Below are 23,175 nucleotides of genomic sequence, written 5' to 3' on the forward strand. Positions count from 1 at the left end.
AATCATAAAAACTAAATTATTAATCATAGTTGTGTCAAAGTTATCTAAAAGTTGCAACTTTATCAATTTCGCATAAGATATCGAATCTCTATCGGTTTAGCCTTTCTTCTCTCTCTCTCTCAAATAGACGAAGAACATCTTTAAGGGTTCTCTGTTACTTGTCTTTTTCTTTAACCAATCCACGAGTCAAGAAAATCCACTGCCTATAAAACGAGTTTCCTTTAAATTTGCCATGGTCTCCTTACAGGCAAGCTGCTTTTTATTAGGATCGACCACTATCATTACGAACAAAGCCTGAGGCAAATTAAGCGGCTGTTTAATTCTTTGAATGATATTATATAAGCCTGTGCGGAACAAGTACTCCTTCTCTATAAGCAAGATTAATTAATTACGGATGTAATATAGCCCATGCATGAACTTACTGAAAGCGCCGGCCTTGTCACCCATTTCAACATAAACTTCACCCAAAAAAAGTTTACTCTTAAAAAATACAAACACAGAGAGTTTCCACTTCCTAGCCATGAGAACCCATTCTCCATATGTTACATATATGCTAGGTATTCATGGAAATGGGAAAGGAAAAAACAAATTAATACTAATTTCCTATATAGATCACTGCCTCAATAACTTCCTCGAGTTTGAGGGAGAGATGATCTTGATGACCAGTCCGGGAAAGACGTCATCGGGATCATGGATATGAGGGTTGCGCTCAACGATGAACGGGTCGTCGCACTTCTCGCTGATGGTGTGGAGAGTCTCGCCCTCTCTGACCACATAAATCTCGTCACACGGCTTGTCCACGAGCTGGTTACGTCTCAGAACTCCTGCATCTGCGAGTGAACTGTCCCTCACAGTAGCAAACAAGATTAAACCTAATAAGATTATCGCACAATACCATGATGCGGTATCGGCTACGGTTGTCGAGGGCTCCCTCATGGTTTTCGTTGCAGGAGAGGAATCCAGGCCGATGATAGGAGAAAGAAATGGCTAGCTTTTGATGAAACACTGTACGTTTTTCAGGTTTTGACAATATTATATATACACATATATTTATGGAAAGGAGTGTACGTCCTGATCATCTACGTATATGTCATAATATAATATATATTTATATACAAATCAGAGAGAGAGAGAGAGAGAGAGAGAGAGAGAGAGAGGAGTCTTGACCGTTTGCATTGGGAGGGAGTTGGGTTCAACTGCTTAGACCTGACTTGTGTTTGAAGTGTAACATGAATGTTGAATCACCTTCGCACTCGTGTATTTACTGAAAAGGACCTTAATAATAGATTAGGTTTTATTCTTTGGAAAGAATTGAAAAACTCGTAGACAGTTGGAGTAGTAGATTTTCGATCGACATATGGGGTTTGTCTATTAGCTAAATCAGCAGAAAAGTTCCGCCTAAGATGTTTCATATTCAAAGTTGATTTTGATCCATAAATAATGAAGTTGTTGGCGTGTTAGGTGAACATATCGTATATATGAGGGAAAGCTTTAATTTATTATATATATCTGCATATGTATAAATAATCAACCATATATTGGATAAAGCTGAAAATATATAACTTATCCTATATATATATATATATATATATATAAGATATATATATGGGCAGGTCATGTACGTACGTGTATGAATGAGTCTTAATATAAATGGAATTAGTTGATTATTGTGATGCGATAGATCATCTAGAATTAATACTTATCAAAATAGAATATTTATCCTTAAGGTAGAAGATTGCTTGATTTGCATGTCAAACGTACGCATGACTCTATCTATTAATTAATATCATGATAGATAATATATCTATTAATCATGATCACGTAAGTACATATATATTCTAGCCTTTCCTATGCTTCCAATGTTTTCCTATGCAATTTAAATTTAATTAGACGTTTCTTTTTCTTTTATTTTTTTTTAATTCGTATCTTGTTTTTTCCTTTGGAATACTAAAAGGAACAGCTATATATATATAGCCTTTGATTGATAAATCACTGGTTAATATATATATATATATATATATATATATATAAAAGAGTAGGGGCTTTTAGGTACATCTACAAAATGTGGAGCTAGGAGTTTCGAAAAGACAGGTTTAATGAAGAAAATTGGTGAAAGAGAAAGAAAGAGTAATTAACGTGGAAATTATGAGGAAGTGGTAATATTTGTGCGTACGTGGGGGAATGGAAGCATGGGCAAATTGCGTGACAGATCAATATTGGTGGCCACCATTCTTTCACGCAATAATAAACTTATAATCAACCAGAACCCCCACTAACCTCCAACTATATATATATATATATATATATATATATATATATATATATATTTATATATATATTATACAGATAAATGATATATAATTGATCGTCAAGCTGTATGCAGTTGATCTGATTTGTGTTGATCTTGCCTTAATGATTTGTGTCCTGATGCTTTTAGTTCTGGTTTACTCTACTGATGCTTGTGTTTTTCAAGTTGTCTACAATTAATTTATGCTGGTTTGTGCTGCACGTAAGGCTTTGCTTGTGTTTTTCAAGTTTTCTAAATCAAAATAAAGAGCAACGACATATGTAGTTGGTGATTACAGAACTACCAACGAGACTTGATCCTCTTCATGACCACCACAACAACCCAACAAGACCGTAAGTTAATTTAGTTTGTGTTTTGTAATGCAGTGTATAAATATCAAATAATGTAATATATAGTAGATTGTATCGTGCATTTTACATGATGAATATTTTGTTTTACGTGCACTTAGTTAAAAAGTTAATTAGTTTTTTATTGCTTTAACTATTTTTTACATAAGTTTAATTTTCCATTTTGATATATTTTTTATTATTATGGACAATGTTCAATGCATTAGTATTATGTTTTTTAACATGGGTTTTTGAAAAAACTTTAATAAAATATAGCCTTATATATATATATATATATATATATAAAGTATGCTTTTCAACATTTTTTCTTGAAATAATTGTAATAATATATAGGCTTTAAATTAAAAAAAAAAATCTTTTCAACACTATTTTTTCTTGAAAAAAATGAATAGCTTTTGAAAAAAAATCGCATAGATACCAGAACCCGAATTTTCAAGTTTCAAAAAATCCGAATTCATCTAAATTTCGGCCCAGATCATAATCTTGACCGGATATACCCAAATACCCGGTTCTAAATCCAGATAAACGGTACGAAGAGAACATTATGTGGAAGTGGCAATATTTGCACGTGGGGGAATCGAAGTATAGGCAAAAAATAAATATAGATAGAAGCTACTATTAGAAGTATTAATTTTGCATATATGATGTGGTATCATGTAAACCATACATCTCCTTAAATGAGTGTTGAAAACAATCAACTAGAAGCAACCACGCAGTAAGTGCAAAATATGCATTGCTATAATAATTTTTCTCTAACATTACTCATAGGCAAATTGCGTGAATTTCAAGCAATAAACTTATAATCACCAGTACTATCTGCTACCATAAACCTATAATCACCAGTACCATCTACTACCATAAGCTTATAATCAACCAACACCCCCACTGATAAATTTAGAATTTACCTAACATTACTCCTTATTTTTGTTCAATTTTTAGGCTAAGCATGCACGGGACAAGTACCGGTAGACTTTGAGACTTTTCGGGTGCGTAGGTGTGGGACCAGCTAGCTGACCAAGCCATTCTCACGTGCGTACGTGTGAGAATTTGGAACCAAATCAGCCTACCGTTGGGGGGCCCAAAAAACCATCGTTCTCGATCCAATGAATCCATTATTGTTCGTTTTGCTTGGAGAGAAAAATATTGCAGGAAAATAGCATTATTTCATCTGGGCCTTATTTGGTTAAAAAATTATTTTAACTCATTTTATTTAATCTAATTATTATAAATTTTTTAAATTTTTAAATAAATATAATAAATAATTCAACTTTTTTAAATCTCAAAATAAAAATTATATTAAAAAATTAAATTTTAATAATATTTTATTCAACTTTTAACTTCTATCTCATTTCAATTTAACATACTGTAGAAATCTCCATATTGTACTTTTATTAATACTTGTTGATCTAATCAGATTTTGTAATCTTTGTTTTGAAAGACGCGAAAGTAGTACTACTATTTTGCAAAATAATAATAATAATAATAAATAAGAAAAACTATCACTAGCACTGCCTAATTGTTTGTTAAATTCTATGAAGCAGCGTACCATCATAATTAATTAAAGAGTTATTTTATTATCAAGCTAGTATTTAGAGTATTTTATCGATATCACTTAAATATAATATTTGATGATCTATATGATTTGATTCGGTGTGATCGGCTTAAGAATATAATTTTTCTTAATTAAATATATAGTAACGGACCTATTAATATAGATACGGTTGGTTTATTTAATTCGTAGAAGTCCGATGACTCATAATAAAACTTGCCAAGTATATATTAAAGTGTGGTACATTAATTAAAGCCACCAAAAGTATTAATTATCAACCAAACTATTTAAAACCGGATTTGATAAAGTCAAAATGTTGTGCAGCAGTACTCTTTAATCACCCTTTTAATTTAATTCAAGCTAGCTAGTGCTCTACATTACGAATTGCCATTTTAACATTTACTTTTTCTTCAATAAGCTTGAAGAAAAAGTAAATGTTTTAATGCTCTGGTTGAAACTTGAGGGGGAGGGGATATGCAGTGAGGGGTCGATCGATGGGGATGGAATAAAAGAAGTGGAGAGGAGATAAAGTAGTTCTTTATTTAGAAAGTCTACAGATTAATTTCGACCACTTGCTTTTAATTTTCTGGATTTGTGCATAGAGGAAAATTTTGTTCATTAGTTTTTTGCAATTTTGCAATTATTATTATTCTTTTCTTTATACAAAAGGCTAACTAGCTAGCTAGCTAACTCACAAATATAATTAAATATTAAATATCTAAATTATTAATTTTTCTTGTTTTAGACCCACCGCTCCCAACTCCTATTGGCAATTTTTATTTTTTTATTTTGTGATTAAGAAAGTGGTTTTAAATGATGTTGTGACTTTATTTTAAAAAAATATATATTTAAAAGTGTTAAAAAATACATATAAAAAAGTTTAAAAAAAAAAACACCAAAATAACTAGCAGTAGTTGGAGCTACCCAGCGGTGGCTATAGTGCCACCCTTTAAGAGTGTGTTTAGATGTTGAAGTGAGTTGAGTTGAGTTGATAAAATATTATTTAAATATTATTTTTTAATATTATTATTATTTTGAGATTTGAAAAAGTTGAATTGTTTATTAAATTTTATATTAAAATTTGAAAAAATTGTAATGATTAGTTGAGATGAGTTGAGTTTGGTTTGGAAACCAAACGTACCCTAAGATATTCAAATCTCTGACATATTTGGAGGGTACAAGACAATTTTATAAAGAAATAAAATGGAACATTAACTTTCTCTTACAATTTTATAAAGAGCCTATCACAACCAGAATTATGGGACTTGAGCCGTGCCACATGTAACAGACAGACTCGACGAGGACATAAAAAAATTTAAGGGAGGGAGATTGTAATACCCCATATGATAAGGATAAGGGTAGGTGGTGAATAAGATTCCACATTGTTTGGGAGGGAAATTTTTTTGCTTTTTATAAAGTTTCAATGGAGCTCTAATTGTATCATTGACTAGTGTTTTTGAAACATAGGCCATATGGTTTTAGTCTTCCATTAGAAGTTTACGGCAGAGCTTTTATAAAAAAATTTAGCTTTGAAATTTATGAACCTTCAAGATTGTTTTCCTATTTGTACACCGTGTTCCCCATCAATAAGATAGCGTTATCAATAAAATTGAGGATACCATTTATTTTCTAAATAATGTCGAAAATGATGCCCAATGTCACAACATATATCTTTAAATATTTGTAAACCTGCCAACTAAGATCAATAATTTTGAAAAGAAAATGTTAATAGCTTTATCATCATCTCATTTTTATTGTTAGTCATTAATTATTAAATTCATATTTTTTTTAAAAAAAGTAAAAATTAATATAAAATGACAGATTAACGAATAGTATACAGCATAAAATGATACAACACTAGTGTCATGATATGGTGGCACTAAATCTATCAGAAGTCCAAGGTTCAAACCTCGGCCCACAGAGAGGATCTACAAGGAAAGCTTGCCATCCATATCAAAATCGACCTGGCAACTGCCCCATATTCTTGGCTATTCTGGCCTCTGATTTGTGAAGAAAAAGGCCGAATTACCTACAGCAAACCATAGGTGGTTCGCCCAAAAAATAACCTCACTCGTGTTAGGCCTTTTCAGCCCAAAAATATATAACTGGTTTTGAGCTTAACCCAATCTCTAGACCTAATTACATTAGATGTGGATCCTCTCAACTTTTAAAGGTACTCTTATCAAGTTTATTGTTTTTTATTTAAATCTCCACAATTATTTTCATATTTCATAATTTTTTTTCTTTTGTTACACAAGCAATTATCATTTTTAGATTAAAATTCAAATCTGCAACTTTTTTAGTTATATTGTAGTGTACCACTGTACCATTGACATATGTCTACACGTAGAAGAAATTTTAAATGAAAGTCTTACACCACATACATCTACCTAATTAACATGTGATTTGTCATTCTATATTAATGCTTAAATATGTGTGTAGGGGTGTAACCGGTCTGGTTCGGTCGAATCTTGAATAAATTTTGAAACCGAACTGGTATATATTGATTTTTGAAAGTTAAGAACCGATACGGACCGATTCATCACTAAAATCGAAACTTTAGGTTTTTTTCGATTTTGGAAATTTAGTATTCATTATTAACAATTATTAAATCATTAGTATCTATTGTATTAATATAGTATAAATAGTATCTAACTTATTAGTGAGATTAACTTATTCGTTATTAATGAGATTAACTTTTTTTAGAGAAAACTATCACTGTTTTTTATTAGGAAAATAATCTTCAATCATTACAAAACTCATCTTTCAAAACCACATTCATGATCAGAATAGGATAGTCCTCCATCCAGATGTGCTCCCCTGGTAAAGAAACAGCAATTTTGACCAAGTTGTGTGTAGCCAAATTTGATTCCCAATAGTTGAAAGAATCCTTCCAACCCAATTTGTTATTCATCATTCTTTTGATATCACGAATCAGAGGATTAACTTCCGCCCAGCTGTCCTGATGGGTATTTGTAGCCTTAACAATCTCCTAGCAGTCTCCTTCAAAGATAGCCTTCGAGAAGCCTAAATCAGAACATATATTCATAGATCTTCTTAATGCCATTGCCTCAACAATTACAGGTTGTAGAGTGGTATTAATGTTGCAGCACATGGAAGCTTGAACATCACCTTCAGAGTCTCTAATAATCACTCCTAGACCTGTGATCTTAGCCTTGGCATCCTCAACAGCATCTCAATTAACCTTCATATGGTACTCATATGGTTTTTTCCATTTCCTTAGCTCTCTCTTTGCTCCAGCAGTCTGATTGAGATTGTTTATGTTAGCTGTTTTTTGTGCAGACTGATAGTCATCCAAGTTCTTGAGGGTTTTCTGAACAATCAACTCTAGCCTATCGAACTTCTTGTAAAAAATGAAAGCATTCCTTCTGGTCCAAAGATTTCTCATAATGATAGCTACACACTCTTCTCTTCAGGCTTCATATTTTCAATCAATCTCTGCCATAATTCCCAGACATTAGTAGCTGGATTCGACCATTTTTTAGAGGACTGTATTCCTCTCCCCATACATCACTAGCAGCAGTGCAAGACCAAAGGGCATGGATAGATGGTTCCTCTTCCCTTTCAGAAATGGGACACCAAGGCCCTTCAACCACCTTTCTTTTAAACAAGTTTAGTCATGTGGGGAGTAAGTCATGACAAGCTTTCTAGAGGAAGTGTTTCACAGATCCAGGTATTCTAAGTTTCTACAAAATTTTCCATTCTGTCTCCTCGGATGCTCATGTTGAGATCTCTCTTCTTGTAATTTCCTGATTCTGTCCAATTCAAGATGATAGGTAGTTTTCACCTTGAAAATTCCATCTTTTGAGGGCCTCCAAACCATCTTGTCTTCAGCACCTAGCCTGCTTAAAGGTAAGCTACAGACTGTCTCGGCTTCTCTCTGGTTAAAGATCTGATTAATTAGACTTATATTCCGATCACCTGTGTCTTCGTCCACTAATGCTCTTACTTTAGCCTCTTTGTCCAAAACAGTGGTATGAGACTATATTGTGTAAGTTCCCGGAGAGGGAATCCATTTATACCCCCCAAATTCTAATGTTTGATCCATTCCCTACCCTCCTAAACAATTCTTCTTTGATAAATTCCATCGATGACCTAATGCTCGTCCAAATGAAAGAAGGTCGAGGCCCAATGTTTGCTTCCAGTAACATACCATCTTTAAAGTATTTGTTCTTCATGATTTGTGAGACTAGAGAGTCAGGATGTTGCAACAATCTCCAAAGTTGTTTTGCTAATAGAGCTTTGTTAAAAGACTATGTTTCTAAATCCCAATCCATCCCTTGTTTTGGACTCTCCCAACTTGGACCATTGGATTCCTGTCATTGTGTTTGTGACTCCACCAGAATCTTGACATAAGATAGGCCATTAATGAGATAAGCTTAGCATAGTATAACTAGTGAGATTAATTTTATGTTATATAAAATGTTATGTTAAAATTTTATGATTAATTTTATGTTATGTCAAATGTTATATTAATTTTTTATTCAAAAAAAATGTTATATTAATTTTATGCTATAAGATTAATAGACATAAATAATAAGATTAAAGTTTCATGTTATATTCATTAGCAATTTAGCATATAATATATACAATATAATATAAATAATTATATAAATAATGTTTTATATATAATATAAAATATTAAAAATATATATACCAACCAGTTGAAACTGGTTTTCAAAATATGAAAACTGGTACCAGATAAGTTTAGAATCGGTTCCAAACTGGACCGGTTATGAATCAGACCAACACAAGTGTTCGGTTTGGTTCAATCAGTTTATCGATTTTTTTATACTCCTATGTTTAAATAGAAAGAAAAAAATAAAAAATTATATATTGATTAGGTAGAGCTGTGTAATGTAAAATTTCTTTATAACATTTCTCGAATTAATTACCATATGACATATTTTATAATTATATGTTCAGTAAAAAGGAAATTATTTGTACATATATATCAATGTATCATAATTGAATTCCATTAGACAGTTTACTGTAACGCGCTAATGAATTGTGCAGTGCCTCTTATACGAGCAACTTCGCATTCATGCATATATCATCCCAAGAGTTGAGAGAGGGATCAGCGCGGCTGCTCAATCCTCATGAAAATCGCAAGATCCATTTGCCGCCGATTCAGCACCTACACGGCGAACCAAAAATCAGAGCAAGTAACCAATAGACCCATCTCCCTCAACCCCATCAAAGAGCTTCACGCCCACCTCATCCGAGCCCGACTTTACACTGACCCGTCTTCCATATCTGAGGTTATCAAGTTCTATACACTATCTCAACCAGCTCTACCCAAAGCCCACTTCGTTTTCGACCAAATTGAGCGTCCCACATTGACAATCTGGAACCATATGATCCGTGGTTTGTCACTGAGTGACCAACCTAGTGAAGCGATTTGTTTTTACCACCGTATGTACCAGCAAGGACAAGCGGGGAATCATTTAACTCTAATATTTGTCTGCAAGGCTTGTGCTAGGGTCCCTGATATTGTACAGGGCCAGAAGGTTCATGTTCATGCTTGGAAACTTGGGTTTGAATCGCATGTTTTTGTTTCCAATGCTTTAATTCACATGTATGCGGCTTGTGGCGAGTTGGGTTTTGCAAGGAGGGCTTTTGATAAAATGGGCGAAAGAGATTTGGTTTCTTGGAACTCTTTGATATGTGGGTATAGTCGGTGCAATAATTTTAAGGAAGTGTTGGATCTTTTTAAAGCAATGCTGGTGGCAAACGTGAAGGCCGATTCGGTAACAATGGTGAAAATTATTTTAGCATGTAGTTTTTTGGGTGAGTGGGAAACAGCAGACTCAATGGTTAAGTATATTGAGGATAATCAGGTTGCGATTGATGTTTACTTGGGGACTACCATGGTAGATATGTATGGACGGCGGGGTTTAGCGGATCTGGCACGGGGAGTATTTGATAGGATGCATGAGAGGAATATAGTTTCTTGGAATGCCATGATAACGGGGTATGCGAAAGCCGGGAACGTAGTTGCTGCGCAGAAGCTTTTTGATGAGATGCCCAAAAAGGATGTGATCTCTTGGACTTCTATGATCACGGGTTACTCTCAAGCTAGCCAGTTTGCTGAGGCGGTGAGGCTATTTAAAGAAATGATGGCAGCAGAGGTGAAACCCGATGAAATAACAGTAGCTAGCGTGCTTTCTGCTTGTGCCCACCTAGGATCGCTTGATGTTGGCAAGGCAGTTCATGACTACATACGTAAGCATGGTATAAAAGCAGATGTTTATGTGGGAAACTCGTTGATAGATATGTATTGCAAATGCGGGGTGATTGAGAAGGCACTAGAGGTATTCCGAGAGATGAAAACAAAGGACTCTGTCTCATGGACTTCAGTAATTTCAGGTCTTGCCGTGAATGGTTTTGCAGATTCTGCACTTGAGCTCTTCTCACAAATGTTAAGAGAAGGTGTTCGGCCAACTCATGGAGCCTTTGTTGGGATTTTACTAGCTTGTGCTCATGCTGGATTGGTGGATAAAGGCTTGTACTATTTTCGAAGTATGGAAAAAGTTCACGGGTTAATTCCAGAAATGAAACATTATGGTTGCGTAGTGGATCTCTTGAGCCGCTCTGGCAATCTGGACAGGGCATATGAATTCATAAAGATAATGCCTTTATTTCCTGATGTTGTGGTATGGAGGATATTCTTAAGTGCTTGTAAACTTCATGGAAATGTGGTCCTAGCTGAGATTGCTAAAAACAAGCTTCTGGAATTAGATCCGTGTAACGGTGGGAATTATGTTCTTTCTTCTCATACTTATGCTGGTTCGAATAGATGGGATGATGCAATAAAAATGAGAGAGTTAATGGAGGAAAGCAATGTGCAGAAGCCTTTTGGTTGTAGTTCCATTGAAGTTAATGGCACAACATTGTACAACTCTCAATCCGTGCCTTATCCAATCTTAAAGGAGGAATCCATCAAGCAAGACATGTAAAACTTGGTACTCTGACAGAACAATTCATTCAATGAATTGTTAGTTTCGGTAAAACGGAATGAATATGAGTACTATTTGCAGGTATGAACCTTACCCTCTTATCAATCTGGTGGGTATCGGAACCAAGATGTTCTACTTTTTATTAGCTTGTAAGCTGCGATGCCATGTTGGTATTGAAAATGATTTTGGCGAGGGAACCAATGGAGTTCAATATTTTGGGTTCTGAAAGGACAAATTCTGCTAGAGGTGCCCATCACAAACTGAAAAATGGCTTAGTCCTATGACTGGTCATAGCATTGATGATGTTGGGAAGGCTTGATGGGGTTCAAGTATTTGACAATGTGTCAGGAGGCAAATTCTTTAAGTGTCCTCTCTCTCGGTAATAAGTAATATTTGGGGACAAAATTCGACCTTGGTAAGCTGTGAAAAAGGGAGCATTGGTGATAAGAGGAACTAGGCTAGGTAGGAGTGCTCCTGGAGATGAAAGACCTCACGCTGAACCTCCTCATAATTTCACCCGCTAAACTTCCAGACACAAAATCTCCATTCGATTGTATTTTTATTGAAGAGTATTTGGGAGAATCTTTTTCACGTGAAGAAAGGTAACACAACCAAGGAGTCCAACCAGAAGTTCTCAATCCTATGAGAGAAAAACAAACTTTGGTTGGGGAGGTGACAGAAGATGGCTACACTTCTTATCTAGCCGCTGATTGCTACAAATTGATTAGTAATCTCATGTAAATAGTAAGGGTTGAGATCATTGTTTCTTGAGGAAACCTTGGAAGACTTATTTCCCGTGTTGTTAAAGGTAGGGAAAGAATTTGTAAAGAAAACAGAGAATTCTTCATTGCATTTCTATCATCGCTGCGGAAATTGATTAGTCGTTGAGGTTCGTCTATTTTTCACATTACTTTTGGCTATAATACCTTTCTTCTTCTAAAAGTTCATAAATCCATTGGATGTCCACCAGAATTGCTTGAAATAGGTTTTCTGATGTGGACCAAGTGCACAACGTCTTCAATAGTTCAATTAGTCCTTGTTAAAATTTTAAATACTGAACTACACTGTCTTTATCGTTTTGCAAAGAACAGTAACCCAAAAGAAGAAAATGGAATTTAAAAAAGTAAGCAGAAAGAAAGGCGGTACATTTAATTAGTAGTTTTTTTTTCCTTTAATTTAATAAACTTATATTATTAAATTTAATATTTTACAACTGACAGATTTTTCCACTATCAAACTCTAGGCATACATGATGGAAGAAGGATTTGCGGTATACATCCAAATGTGAGATTGGATGCTGACCATTGTGCAAGCAAGTGGGCATATCTATTCTGATCCTCCATAAATCTTTCACTTACATTTACTTGGTAGTTAATGGCAAGCAATTGGATACTCAGGCTATAGTACTAGATGGAACAAAACAAAGAAAGAAGCGATAAAGTTCGGTCTCATCAGATGCATCATGAGACCTTTTCCTACAGATTAAACATAACTTTAATAGCAGTACCTCCACGAGCACTTGTTTCAAAGGCATCTTCTACCTCCTGCTGCGAGAAGCCAAACCTGTGAGTTATCAATGGCTTTACATCTATCTTGCCAGACTTCAAAAACTCAATGCAGAGCGGCCATGTATTCCTATATCGGAATATGCCAATCACATCAACCTCCCTGCCAGCCACAAGAATTGGAAATAATCAATTGTATGAGATCAAAGTTTGAAAGGGAAAAACTGAGAATTTAAGAATGAAATCAAATCTCTGCTCGTAAACACAACATAACAAACACGCACATGGAAATGCTCATAGTCAAGCCATTGGAGGATGAAACCATTATGACTACTGCTGGCTTGCTATTAGGTATAGTGTAGGAATCTAGGATCGAAAAGGGGTGTTCGGGAGTGGAGGGAAAATATAAGGATGTCAGTTGCTTTGCCATCGAAGTAGACCTACCTTGCAGCCGCTGGGGTAAGAGGGGCAGTCATCTCGCTCTTAGCCAATCCAATAAGGCAAACTTTGCCGCCTGAGCGGGTGGCATTCAAGGCAGTTGACATGGTTTTATCAAAACCAACACAATCAAAGCTGACATCAATACCAGAGCCCATGGCATTTTGTATCTTTACTACTTCTTCACCTACATCCTGAGAAATGATCTTCAAGTGAGATCATTTCTAGCACAAATAACTTGGAGGACAAAATAACTTTTGTAAAATTGTCTATATGTCAATAAAAATGTTCAAGTCCTTAAATGATTCGGTGAGTAGTTCAAATGACAGAGAAAAGAACAACAACGTCAGGAACCTGAATGTTCGTTGAGACTTGAATAATCTCATCTGCACCGAGATTCTTCGCAATAGATAAACGGATATCATCAACATCAGCTATGATGACTCTGGGGGCTCCAAAAGCACGAGCAGCTAATAGTGTAACAAGGCCTATTGGTCCTGCTCCCATGATCAATACACTTGTCTCAGGACTAATATTTGCACGACGACAAGCATGGATACCAACACTGAGGGGCTCGCACATAGCGCCTTCCTCCAAACTCACATTGTCAGGTAGTTTAAAACATAAATATGCTGGATGAACCACCTGGGACAAGAAAATTGCATTTCAATTATAACTGAAAATGAAGAACATTGATTGGCATCTCCTTGATCCAACATACTGCAAATATTCCCAATTTAACTGACAAAACAAACAGGATCTCTAACATGGTAACATATGGTGTTTGGATGTGGTATGATTAACAAAATGAGGAGCAATTTGTACTGTTTAGTATCTCACATTTTAAAATCGCATTTCCAGAGCATTGATTTTGGGGTGGGAATCAAACCAGCCATAAATATGCTCATCTGCAAACTAACAACCTATGGTGAAAGTTGTATTGGCAGAAGTTGGATACTAAGATCTTTATTTTTGGATTAGAATAGGGCCAAAGTAATCAAAACTTCAAAAGAAATTAATAAAATGCATGCCCACCTTAAGAAGTTATCATATTATGAAATCTGAGAGAAGCTAATCTCTATAAACCATGCCTCAAAACTGCGGATTATATATAATATAACACATTGCATAATCTTCCTTAATTGAATCCCTATATAAATGCACTGATATGACCTGATTTTTGCATCAGTAAGATAGCGCAGACAAATTTCAACAAACTCTGGATAACTTAACAATGGTATATTCCTGTAGATTGTTTATATTCACAAGTGAATTTCGATTTCAAGACCAAAGTTGCAATGAACTATTTTTTATTTTTTCCCTCCCTGTAAAAACAGGATGGAAAGCAGTCATGGATTCAAAGCCCAATGAAGTGTATTCTTTACTAATAAACATAATGTCATGAAGAGAAGCATTATGGGAAACCTTATTAGCAAGAGAGCCATTAGTCGGGGGAGAACCAAAAAATTTCATCTCTCGGCAGAGATTGTAACGACCATTTTTGCAGAGGTCGCACCGCCGGCAACTGATTCCAGGCTCTAATGCTACACGGTCACCCACTGCTAGAGACTTCACATGGCTTCCAACTTCCTCAATGATTCCAGCACACTCGTGTCCTATAACCATGGGCTTTTTCACAATAAAGTTTGCACATCTCATCGTCTGATACGAAACATACAAGTCATAGCAGACATCAGTTGATCACAAGAAAAAAAAAAGGGGGAAAAAAATATTACTAATAAGCAATCTCATCCTCTGTCTTATTGGCAAGGTGCTGGGAATATATTACCTTGAAGTGATGAACATCACTTCCACATATACCCAGTGCCTTTATCTGAACTTTGACATCATGGGGCCCTAAATTTGTTACACGAAGTTTATGGTCAACATGAGCGACTGTCTCAAAAATTGTCGATAGAATGACTTGTTTGAAACTTCATCTGATCATTTATTTTGAAACATAAACGAGAGAAGGCATTGCCTAGACAAGAAATATTAAATACAAGGAGAGACAATTTCATTTACCTAGAGCAGGGAGATGATAAGGTTGGATTTTAAGGGTTTTGATACCAAGAAGCCAAGCAGCCATATTCTCTTCTCCATTCCTGTGTTCCTTGTCTTCACCACCAGTAACCCCTGACATCTCCCTCTCTCTCTCTCACTCTCTCTCTCTGTGTGATTGAAGTTGAACGTACTTTGTCCTCGTATACAATTCAGCTTCTCCACGTTGGCAACATGTCATGAGTCTCCACCTAACTTTTGGATTGAATCTCTCCTTCTACCATTCTTGATTCAGGTTTTGCTCTCCTGTGGTCAATTCCAGAGTTAAATAGCAAAAGCAAAACCAACTTTATTGGATTGATGCAAACTATGTTGTACATTTGGGCCCAAACATAAAAACTTTGAAGTTTTTGGCCGAAACAGCCCCTATATTTTGCTTACTCATATTCTATATCCTGTTTTGGGAATAATTTATAGTGCAATGCCTAAATGAGGAAGAGGTTCATGTGTTAGTATTTTTTCATTCATGTTTAAAAAAAAATAAAATAAAAGACGCCTAAGCCTCGTAAGAAAATAATCGTTGAAAAATAAAAATATACCATTTCTATATAATAAAAAAAAGTAAAAAAAGATTGTATAATAAAGAAATGAAGTAAATACGACTGAGGCGTATGTTACACTATCACTGAACAGGGGGCCAAAATCTGATTCATGGGCAGATCGAGATCATCTGCAATTCGGTCAAGGAATTGCAGACGATCCAAATCCTTCATGGGCACCCAATCGGCCTCATCAGTCTCCACGCGATTGCGATGGGATGAATCAGGATCGTAGGGATATTGAAATTGAAAACGAAACAAATAGTTTTCATTAAAATAAATTTATAAATTTGCGTAATTTTATAGAATTTATTAAATATTATAAAATAAATTTATAATTTAATATATTATATCAAGTGTCGTCAATTTATAATTTATTTTTATGTAATCATTTTATAATTAGAATATTTTTCATTTTCAATTAAACAACCAAACTTGCCCTTCAGACTAGGGGTGTAATCCGGTCGGTCCGGTCCAGTTCAGTCCGGACTGGACCGAATACCCATAGGGACCGGACCGGACCGATAACTATCGGTCCGGCCTAATTTTTTTTTCTTTTTTTATTTTTTAAATCAATTAATAAAAAAAATTTATTAAAAATACTAAATTAAATTAAGTGATTTATTAATGTGAATTATGTAATAAACTCAATAAAAAAATATTTTATATGGTCAATAATAATAAATTAGATGAAAATTACATTATTAATTTATATAATTACTATATAATTAATTAATTGATATTATATATTAGTTAAATCATAGAATATTAATAAGTGTTAATAACATATTTAAAATTTTATATTGTTAATAGTGATAGTTTAGATGAAGATATATATAAAATATTGTTAAATTTATAAAATATTAACAAGTATTAATAACACATTTAAAATTTTATATTGTTAATTGTATAATTATTATATAAATAATATATATAATTTTTTTTATTCGGTCGGTCTGATCCGGTCCGGCCTGAGAAATCTCCACTCCGGGACCAGACCGAAGACCGAAATTTTTCTATTTATTGGATAAGATTGGACCATGCATTTTTTCGATCCGGTTCGATCCGGACCAAACAGGTCGGTCCGGTCGGTTTCTCCGATCCGAATTACACCCCTACTCAAGACCACTAAAATCAAAACAGATAACGATGTGAGCCTTCTCATCATGATAGGCAAAAGCAAAACATATCCCACATTTAGCTATTACATAAGGAAAACCAACTGGAGTGGGTTAGGAAGTCACTCCAACTAAGTTTTAGTTACGGGTAGTGATAGGGTTACTATTCATCTACTATCCAAGTGCATTTCTAAGTTTTTTTTTTTTTTTTTATCATTTTTAAGTATTTTGTTAACATTCTTAATCACTAATAAAAAATTAAAAAATATATATAATTTTACTAATACTTACTTCTTTAATTATTAAGTAAAATAAAAAAATAAAAAATAACGGTCTGTTTCTTTCCCTCTAATTCACCTATCTTCTTCTTGGAAAAGATTACTCTGCGCACCAATTCTTCCTCCTCTACTTTGTTCACCAATTCTTACTGTTCTAAATTTTTTTATTTTTTTAACTTAACGATTAAGAAAATAATTTTAAATATATTGATTTATTTTTTTATTTTTTTAAAATATTTAAATATATTAAAAAATACAAATAGAAAAATAAAAATTAATTAATTAATTAATTAAAAAAAATTGTAAAAGCAACTAGCGATCTGCAGCCCGACTCCTTTTCTTTGTTTCACCCTTGTGAAATCATAGAGCTGGGGAGAGCAATGTTTTAAATTTCGTACCGTACCGGCCGGTACGGCTGAAATTTTTCGTTTCGGCCGTCTGGCCGGTACAGGTACTATACATGTTCCGTACCGGCCGGTACTGGTCGTACCAACCTCAATTTCGGCATGTATCGGCCTATATTTCGGCCTCTGTGTGTGTTTTTTTTTTCATTTTTTTCAAGATACAAGCTTATTTTTTAACCCCCAATTCAGACTAGACTATTTATAATTTATATATATATATGTATTTATATATAATTTATTTATATATAGACTATTATTTTGGAATATAATTTTCATATATATATATTTATATATATAATTTATTTATATATCGACTATCTCGAAACGTTATCCTGAAATGCTATCCCGAAACGGTTCGGGTATCGAAATATTTCGTTCAAGTACCTTGACCGGTACGGCGTCCGGTACGGTATTCAAAACATTGGGGGAGAGTGCTCTGAAGTTTTGGACTACACACTAGGGACGCAATCGATCTGAAGTATTTATCTCTGATAAATTTCCAACGAGACTGGTCTTCACTACGCATCCCTTGTTGAAACCCTAACTTCAGCTTGGCTAGACGCATATTACTCTTCTCCCCAAGGTATGCTAATTTCTTTACCTCTTTTATTCAATTTATTCACCCTACTATTAAATCAATGCAAAAATCCTAGCTATTTGATTCTGGAAACTTCCTTCGTAATATTTATGTAAAGATTTATTCCACAGTCTCCTTTGTACATAACTCAGAATAACAAAGATTGATATAAAAAATATATTGATAGAACCAGCAAAATTCGAAGTGATGCAAATCTCATAACAGAATCAGAAAATAACAAGAAAACAGAACAATATCAAGAAAAATAATCAAAGAAATAAAGAATCAACACAACATATTTACGTGGTTCGACCCTAATTGTCTACGTCCATGGCAGGAATGGCCTCAGAGCTTTATTAATAATTGATGTCCTTCACAGAGAAGCCTCAAAACCACACATATTTTCTCCTCAAAGTGAAACCCTAAACAATACCCTAGGTTATTCCCTCTTTGTTCTCTCTCTCTCGAAGCCTCTCAAAACCAGAATGACAAACACAAAATGAATTAGGGTTACACATATCGGGTTAGCAATGAATATATATGATGAAACAGATGCCAACGCATATCATGATCCTGCAGCATGAGTTTGATTCTTTTCTGGTGCAGCTTACGAGTCACGTGCAAGTCACATGATCAACCAGCTCAGTGTATTAATCTCCAAAGATTTCAGAATCAGCCACTTGTCCACCATTCAAAGGTCCACCATTCAAAGGTCACAAGAAAGAGGATTAGAGATTAAAAGCAACAAATAAATAAATGTATTGACATAACATTTACAATTTACATGAAGTTTTTGATTGGACTCAAATGAATAACCAATGTGAAGTCGCAGAAGGAGCTTTTTACTGATTCTCGTCCTTCTTGTGATTCTCTTTGATTTATGCTGCTACTGATTCTTTTTGTAATTGTTTGGTAAACTTTGAGTTCCTGGATTTTGTTTATAGGAAGATCCTGGTTTACATAGTTTGTTACTATCTCCGCTTCTATTGTCCTTGTTATTGTGGTTTGATTTCTTTTGAGTTTAATTCGCGGGGGATTGTTGTTTTGACTTCTATTTTGATGGGTTTATGTTCTTCGGAGTTTTGGGAATGGAGGTATTTTTATTTGCTAGTTTTTCTAACTTTTAATTGGTACTTGTAAATTTGTTTGGTGGGCATTACTTGCAGCAAGTCAGTGTCAAATATTGTTTTAAGTCTTCATCTTCTGTGTCTTGGCTCTCATCACGGCAGTGCAGTGGTGGTTGGGGATTGGAGTTGGGGTCGCTTTTGCCTTCATTTTATAATTCCTAGAATTTAAGCATCAAGACCACTGGTGTTCCATCAATGACCATGGTGAAAATGCCCCATGATTCTTCTTTATTATATTATGTTACTCTTACGCTAAATTTGCATTTGTTTTTAACTTTTGTCAGCTGAAGATGATGATCTAAGGATAAACTGAGATGGGTTTAAGTGGTTATGTCATTAACTTCTTAGATTAAAACAACTGGCTCAAAGGGGGATGGCCTAAGTTTTTTTTTCTTTAATTTTTTTGAGAAGATGTAAAGGAAAAATAATATTGTAAAGTATCATGTTTCCCATTGGTATTCAATGAAGAAAAATGCTATTTGTACTTAAGAAAAACTTACAAAAAACTTATTTCTCTATTTGTCAGTTATTGATTTGTTGAAAATTATGAAATTATTTGAATTTCAAAACAAAACTAACAAAATGAGTGTTATAAGTATAAGTAAAAATTGTAAGTACATGTAATACTACTCATTCAATGAATTCTCATCTCCAAGTCAATGCTGGAAAGCACAAGCTTGGTCTCTGGGAAAACACTTAATTAGTTAATTAGTACTGGTTTGTTTGTATGAAAGTATCTTAAGTTCCTTTTTTAATGCTTTTGTTTGGTCACTCAAATACATATATTACTGTTCTTGATTACTATTTTTTGAAAGCTAAGGTGCGAGTTGGGATACCGGAAGGAATAAATATTAAATATATATCAGTCAGATATGTTCAGAAGGCTCTTCTTGATTGAGTAGCTCACATCTTATATTTTGAAGTTAAAAATAAGACGTCTATTCTATTATTCTGGTTATGAAACTTGATTGAGTAGTTTTGATTGTATCTGGTTACATGCCAGTTGTTGCTCCAACACAAAAATGAATTCCGAGAAGCAAGTACAATAGCTTTCATTGCTGATATTTCACCTTCAGTGCATCATCCTTGGTGCTGGACAGCTGCAACAAAGAATCAGGTTTGCACATACTTTTTGCTGGTTCATTCATTAATGCAATGTTAATGAACTAAGTTTTCTATGACTACTGATGTGGATTTTCAATTATTCATTGCACATCTTTTTTGCACATCCTTGGTTCATTCATTGAGTTTAGGATTTTCAATTAGCTGGTATTATGTAGTGATGGCATAAAATTGAGGAGATAGTTAAAACAGAATGTACATACATTCAATTACTGCTTATATTACATCAAAATTCAGAGTCCCTATGTTTGGCTTATTTCAATAGCTCCTCCCTATTTTCTCATTTCATTCGTTATAATTATAATACGATGAAGGATGTCTGCACCATTTGATGAGGATCCTTTGTTCACCACTCTCTTACAAAGTGGTGGACATGGGGAAGACAGCACTCCGTTCGATGGCATAGATGATGATATTCTGGTCCAGGCTTCACATTGCGTAGGTGAAAGAATGCCACCCTTTAAAAAATCATTTCGAGGTGTCTCTTTTCATCGTAGAGGAGGACACCCTCCTTGTTTTAGCTTGGCTAAACATTAGCATTGATGCTATATGCGGGATCGACCAAAAATCCACTCAAATGTGAGAGAGAATAGGTGAATATTATAATCAGTATAAAAAACCAAACAATCCTGAATGTTCTATAGTGTCATTGACCAATCGATGACAATGTATCCAAAAATGCATAAATAAATTTTGTGCAGCTATTGTCCAAGTAGAGTCAATACATCCTAGTGGTGCCACGGAGTAGGACAAGGTAATAATTTAGTTTCTCTTTTATGTTCTTTTAATGCTTGAGCTCATTTTTACTCTAACATTCTCACGTGGCTCATTTAAGCTTGAGAAGGCCAAAATATTGTATAAAGAGAATGAGAATGCGAAGTACACCATAGAACATTGTTAGTGTCTATTAAGATACCAACCAAAATGGCAATAACATATGTCGATGTCGCACATGAGGAGGAGACTGCCTAGGAAACTTCCAACCATTGCTGACTTAACTCCGCTAGCAAATGACACTCTCGATGACAATGTTGAGATCATTGGTGAGAGACCTCTAGGCAAGAAGAGTAAGAAAGAGAGGGAGAGAAAGAAAATATTTAGAGAAGATGAAGATGTTGAGTTTAATAAAGCCTTAAGTCACATGACCGATGATAGAACCATGTGCATGGTGGAGAGGAGAGAAGCGGTCACCAAGGCCGAGAGCAATCGAATGTCATTCATTGCACTTAAGAAGAAGAAGATTGATATAGAGATCATGAAATTAGATCTTGCTGGCATGAATGCATTGCAACAAGACTATTTTCAAACTCTTCAGAAGGAAGTTTACGAGGAAATGAAGAATAGATCTACATTCACTTCTACATCTTCATCAATACCTTTTGAAGGGAAGTAACTGCTTGGTACTCCTGCTCTTTTGCTTGTTGTAAATGCATATTAATGTAGTTAGATGGTAGACTCAAAAATTATGATTTTAGTGGCTGCCTAGCCAAATATGCTGGAAATACATGTGGCTGGGCAGCTACTATGTGACAGATCTGGGATAGTTCGGAATTTATGTTTGAGATGTGTGCGTTGTACTATTTGGGCTGAAAGCTGTGGATGTTTTCTTGGCTGCCACCATATTGTTGTGGATGTTTTTTGAAGTGCAGATTTATGTGGATGTTTATTCCAAAGTTTAGTAGTTTATCTTTGGGCTGTATGTAGACTCTAAAATGCTTTTTTTTTTTCAAGTGAATATTTATGCAGATAGTCACAACTATGTAGTAATGCAGCATCCTTTGCATAGATGATGTGGTCACTACTCACTAAAAGGCCTCTCAAACGACAATGAAATTAACAGAAGTTACTACAACATGCAAAAGCTCCAAACATGTAAATTCTGGATAGCTAATAAAAGATAATAAAATTTGATTTGTAATTAAGATATTTATATAGAATTTTTGATGGGTTTAATTAGACGTTTGTGGTTATTAGCATTAAATGACTATTAAAAATATAATTTTTAATTAATAATTTAATTAGCATATGATTACTAATTAACATATAATCTGTAGAATGGTTAAATATGATAAAATTAAATAAATTAAAAATTAAAAAAAATTAAATTATTATTATTTTATGATTATATAATGAATAAATAGATAATTTAATATGAGAATTTGATGTGAATGGTATAATCAAAATCAAATTTATCTCATATTATTTTATTATTATATAATAAATAAATAAATAATTTAATATACAAATTTGATGCAAATAAAATAGTCAAAATTAAATTCATCTCATGACTTGGATTTCACTTTCGCTATTCGTGCTATGACGAAAAAATATCCCACATTTTATACAGATTTTTATAAACAAAAATGTTATACGTCGGCTGAATCTGATTCGCCTCCATTCCTCTTCGCTGCTCGAGTGGTTTGGTTGTGAAAGTCATCTCAGTTTATATCAATTCATTATTATAATTTTTTTAAATTTTAATATAAAATATAATAAATAATTTAATTTTTTTAAAATTTTAAAATAATAATAATATTAAAAAATAATATTTTAATAATATTTTATCATCTTATTTTAACTTAATTTAACTCAATTCAACATCTAAATACAACATTAAAAATAGACCCTTTATAACTTTCGAGGATTTGTTGTGAGTAAATAGTGAAAGTAAAATCTTTTTTATATTATTTTATTATTATATAATAAATAAATAAATAATTTAATGTGAAATTTTGATGCGAATGAAATAATCAAAATTAATTCATCTCATATTAACTTGAATTTATCTTTGGATATTCGCGCTGTCAACGGAAAAATATCCC

The 23,175-nt window shown here is 33.8% G+C and overlaps 3 protein-coding genes across 3 annotated transcripts; 1 reads left to right on the plus strand and 2 right to left on the minus strand.

Annotated features, from left to right (window-relative positions):
• Positions 1–612: 612 nt before the first annotated feature.
• On the minus strand, positions 613–936 carry LOC121249218. The gene has a single exon (XM_041147938.1). It carries the CDS (start codon positions 934–936, stop codon positions 613–615), a length of 324 nt encoding a protein of 107 aa, XP_041003872.1.
• Positions 937–9,211: 8,275 nt separating this feature from the next.
• LOC121248281 (pentatricopeptide repeat-containing protein At2g22410, mitochondrial-like) lies at positions 9,212–12,094 on the plus strand. The gene has a single exon (XM_041146688.1). The coding sequence runs from the start codon at positions 9,325–9,327 to the stop codon at positions 11,182–11,184; it is 1,860 nt and encodes a 619-aa protein (XP_041002622.1). The 5' UTR covers positions 9,212–9,324; the 3' UTR covers positions 11,185–12,094.
• Positions 12,095–12,360: 266 nt separating this feature from the next.
• LOC121248329 (L-idonate 5-dehydrogenase-like) lies at positions 12,361–15,445 on the minus strand. The gene is made up of 6 exons (XM_041146770.1): positions 15,153–15,445; positions 14,917–14,984; positions 14,553–14,789; positions 13,482–13,772; positions 13,134–13,321; positions 12,361–12,852 (listed from the first exon to the last, which is right to left on the minus strand). Exons 1-6 carry the CDS (start codon positions 15,268–15,270, stop codon positions 12,660–12,662), a joined length of 1,095 nt encoding a protein of 364 aa, XP_041002704.1. The 5' UTR covers positions 15,271–15,445; the 3' UTR covers positions 12,361–12,659.
• Between the last annotated feature and the right edge of the window lie 7,730 nt (positions 15,446–23,175).

Source organism: Juglans microcarpa x Juglans regia, chromosome 2D, assembly GCF_004785595.1.
Source record: "Juglans microcarpa x Juglans regia isolate MS1-56 chromosome 2D, Jm3101_v1.0, whole genome shotgun sequence".
NCBI classification, from domain to species: domain Eukaryota; kingdom Viridiplantae; phylum Streptophyta; class Magnoliopsida; order Fagales; family Juglandaceae; genus Juglans; species Juglans microcarpa x Juglans regia.

Coding starts and splice junctions, on each gene's coding strand:
- LOC121249218 (XM_041147938.1), bottom strand. CDS start 936: ATGAGGGAGCCCTCGACAACCGTAGCCGATACCGCATCATGGTATTGT.
- LOC121248281 (XM_041146688.1), top strand. CDS start 9,325: ATGAAAATCGCAAGATCCATTTGCCGCCGATTCAGCACCTACACGGCG.
- LOC121248329 (XM_041146770.1), bottom strand. CDS start 15,270: ATGTCAGGGGTTACTGGTGGTGAAGACAAGGAACACAGGAATGGAGAA. Junction 14,985..15,152: donor TTATCATCTCCCTGCTCTAG/GTAAATGAAATT, acceptor TAACAAATTTAG/GGCCCCATGATGTCAAAGTT. Junction 12,853..13,133: donor CTTACCCCAGCGGCTGCAAG/GTAGGTCTACTT, acceptor TGTGGCTGGCAG/GGAGGTTGATGTGATTGGCA.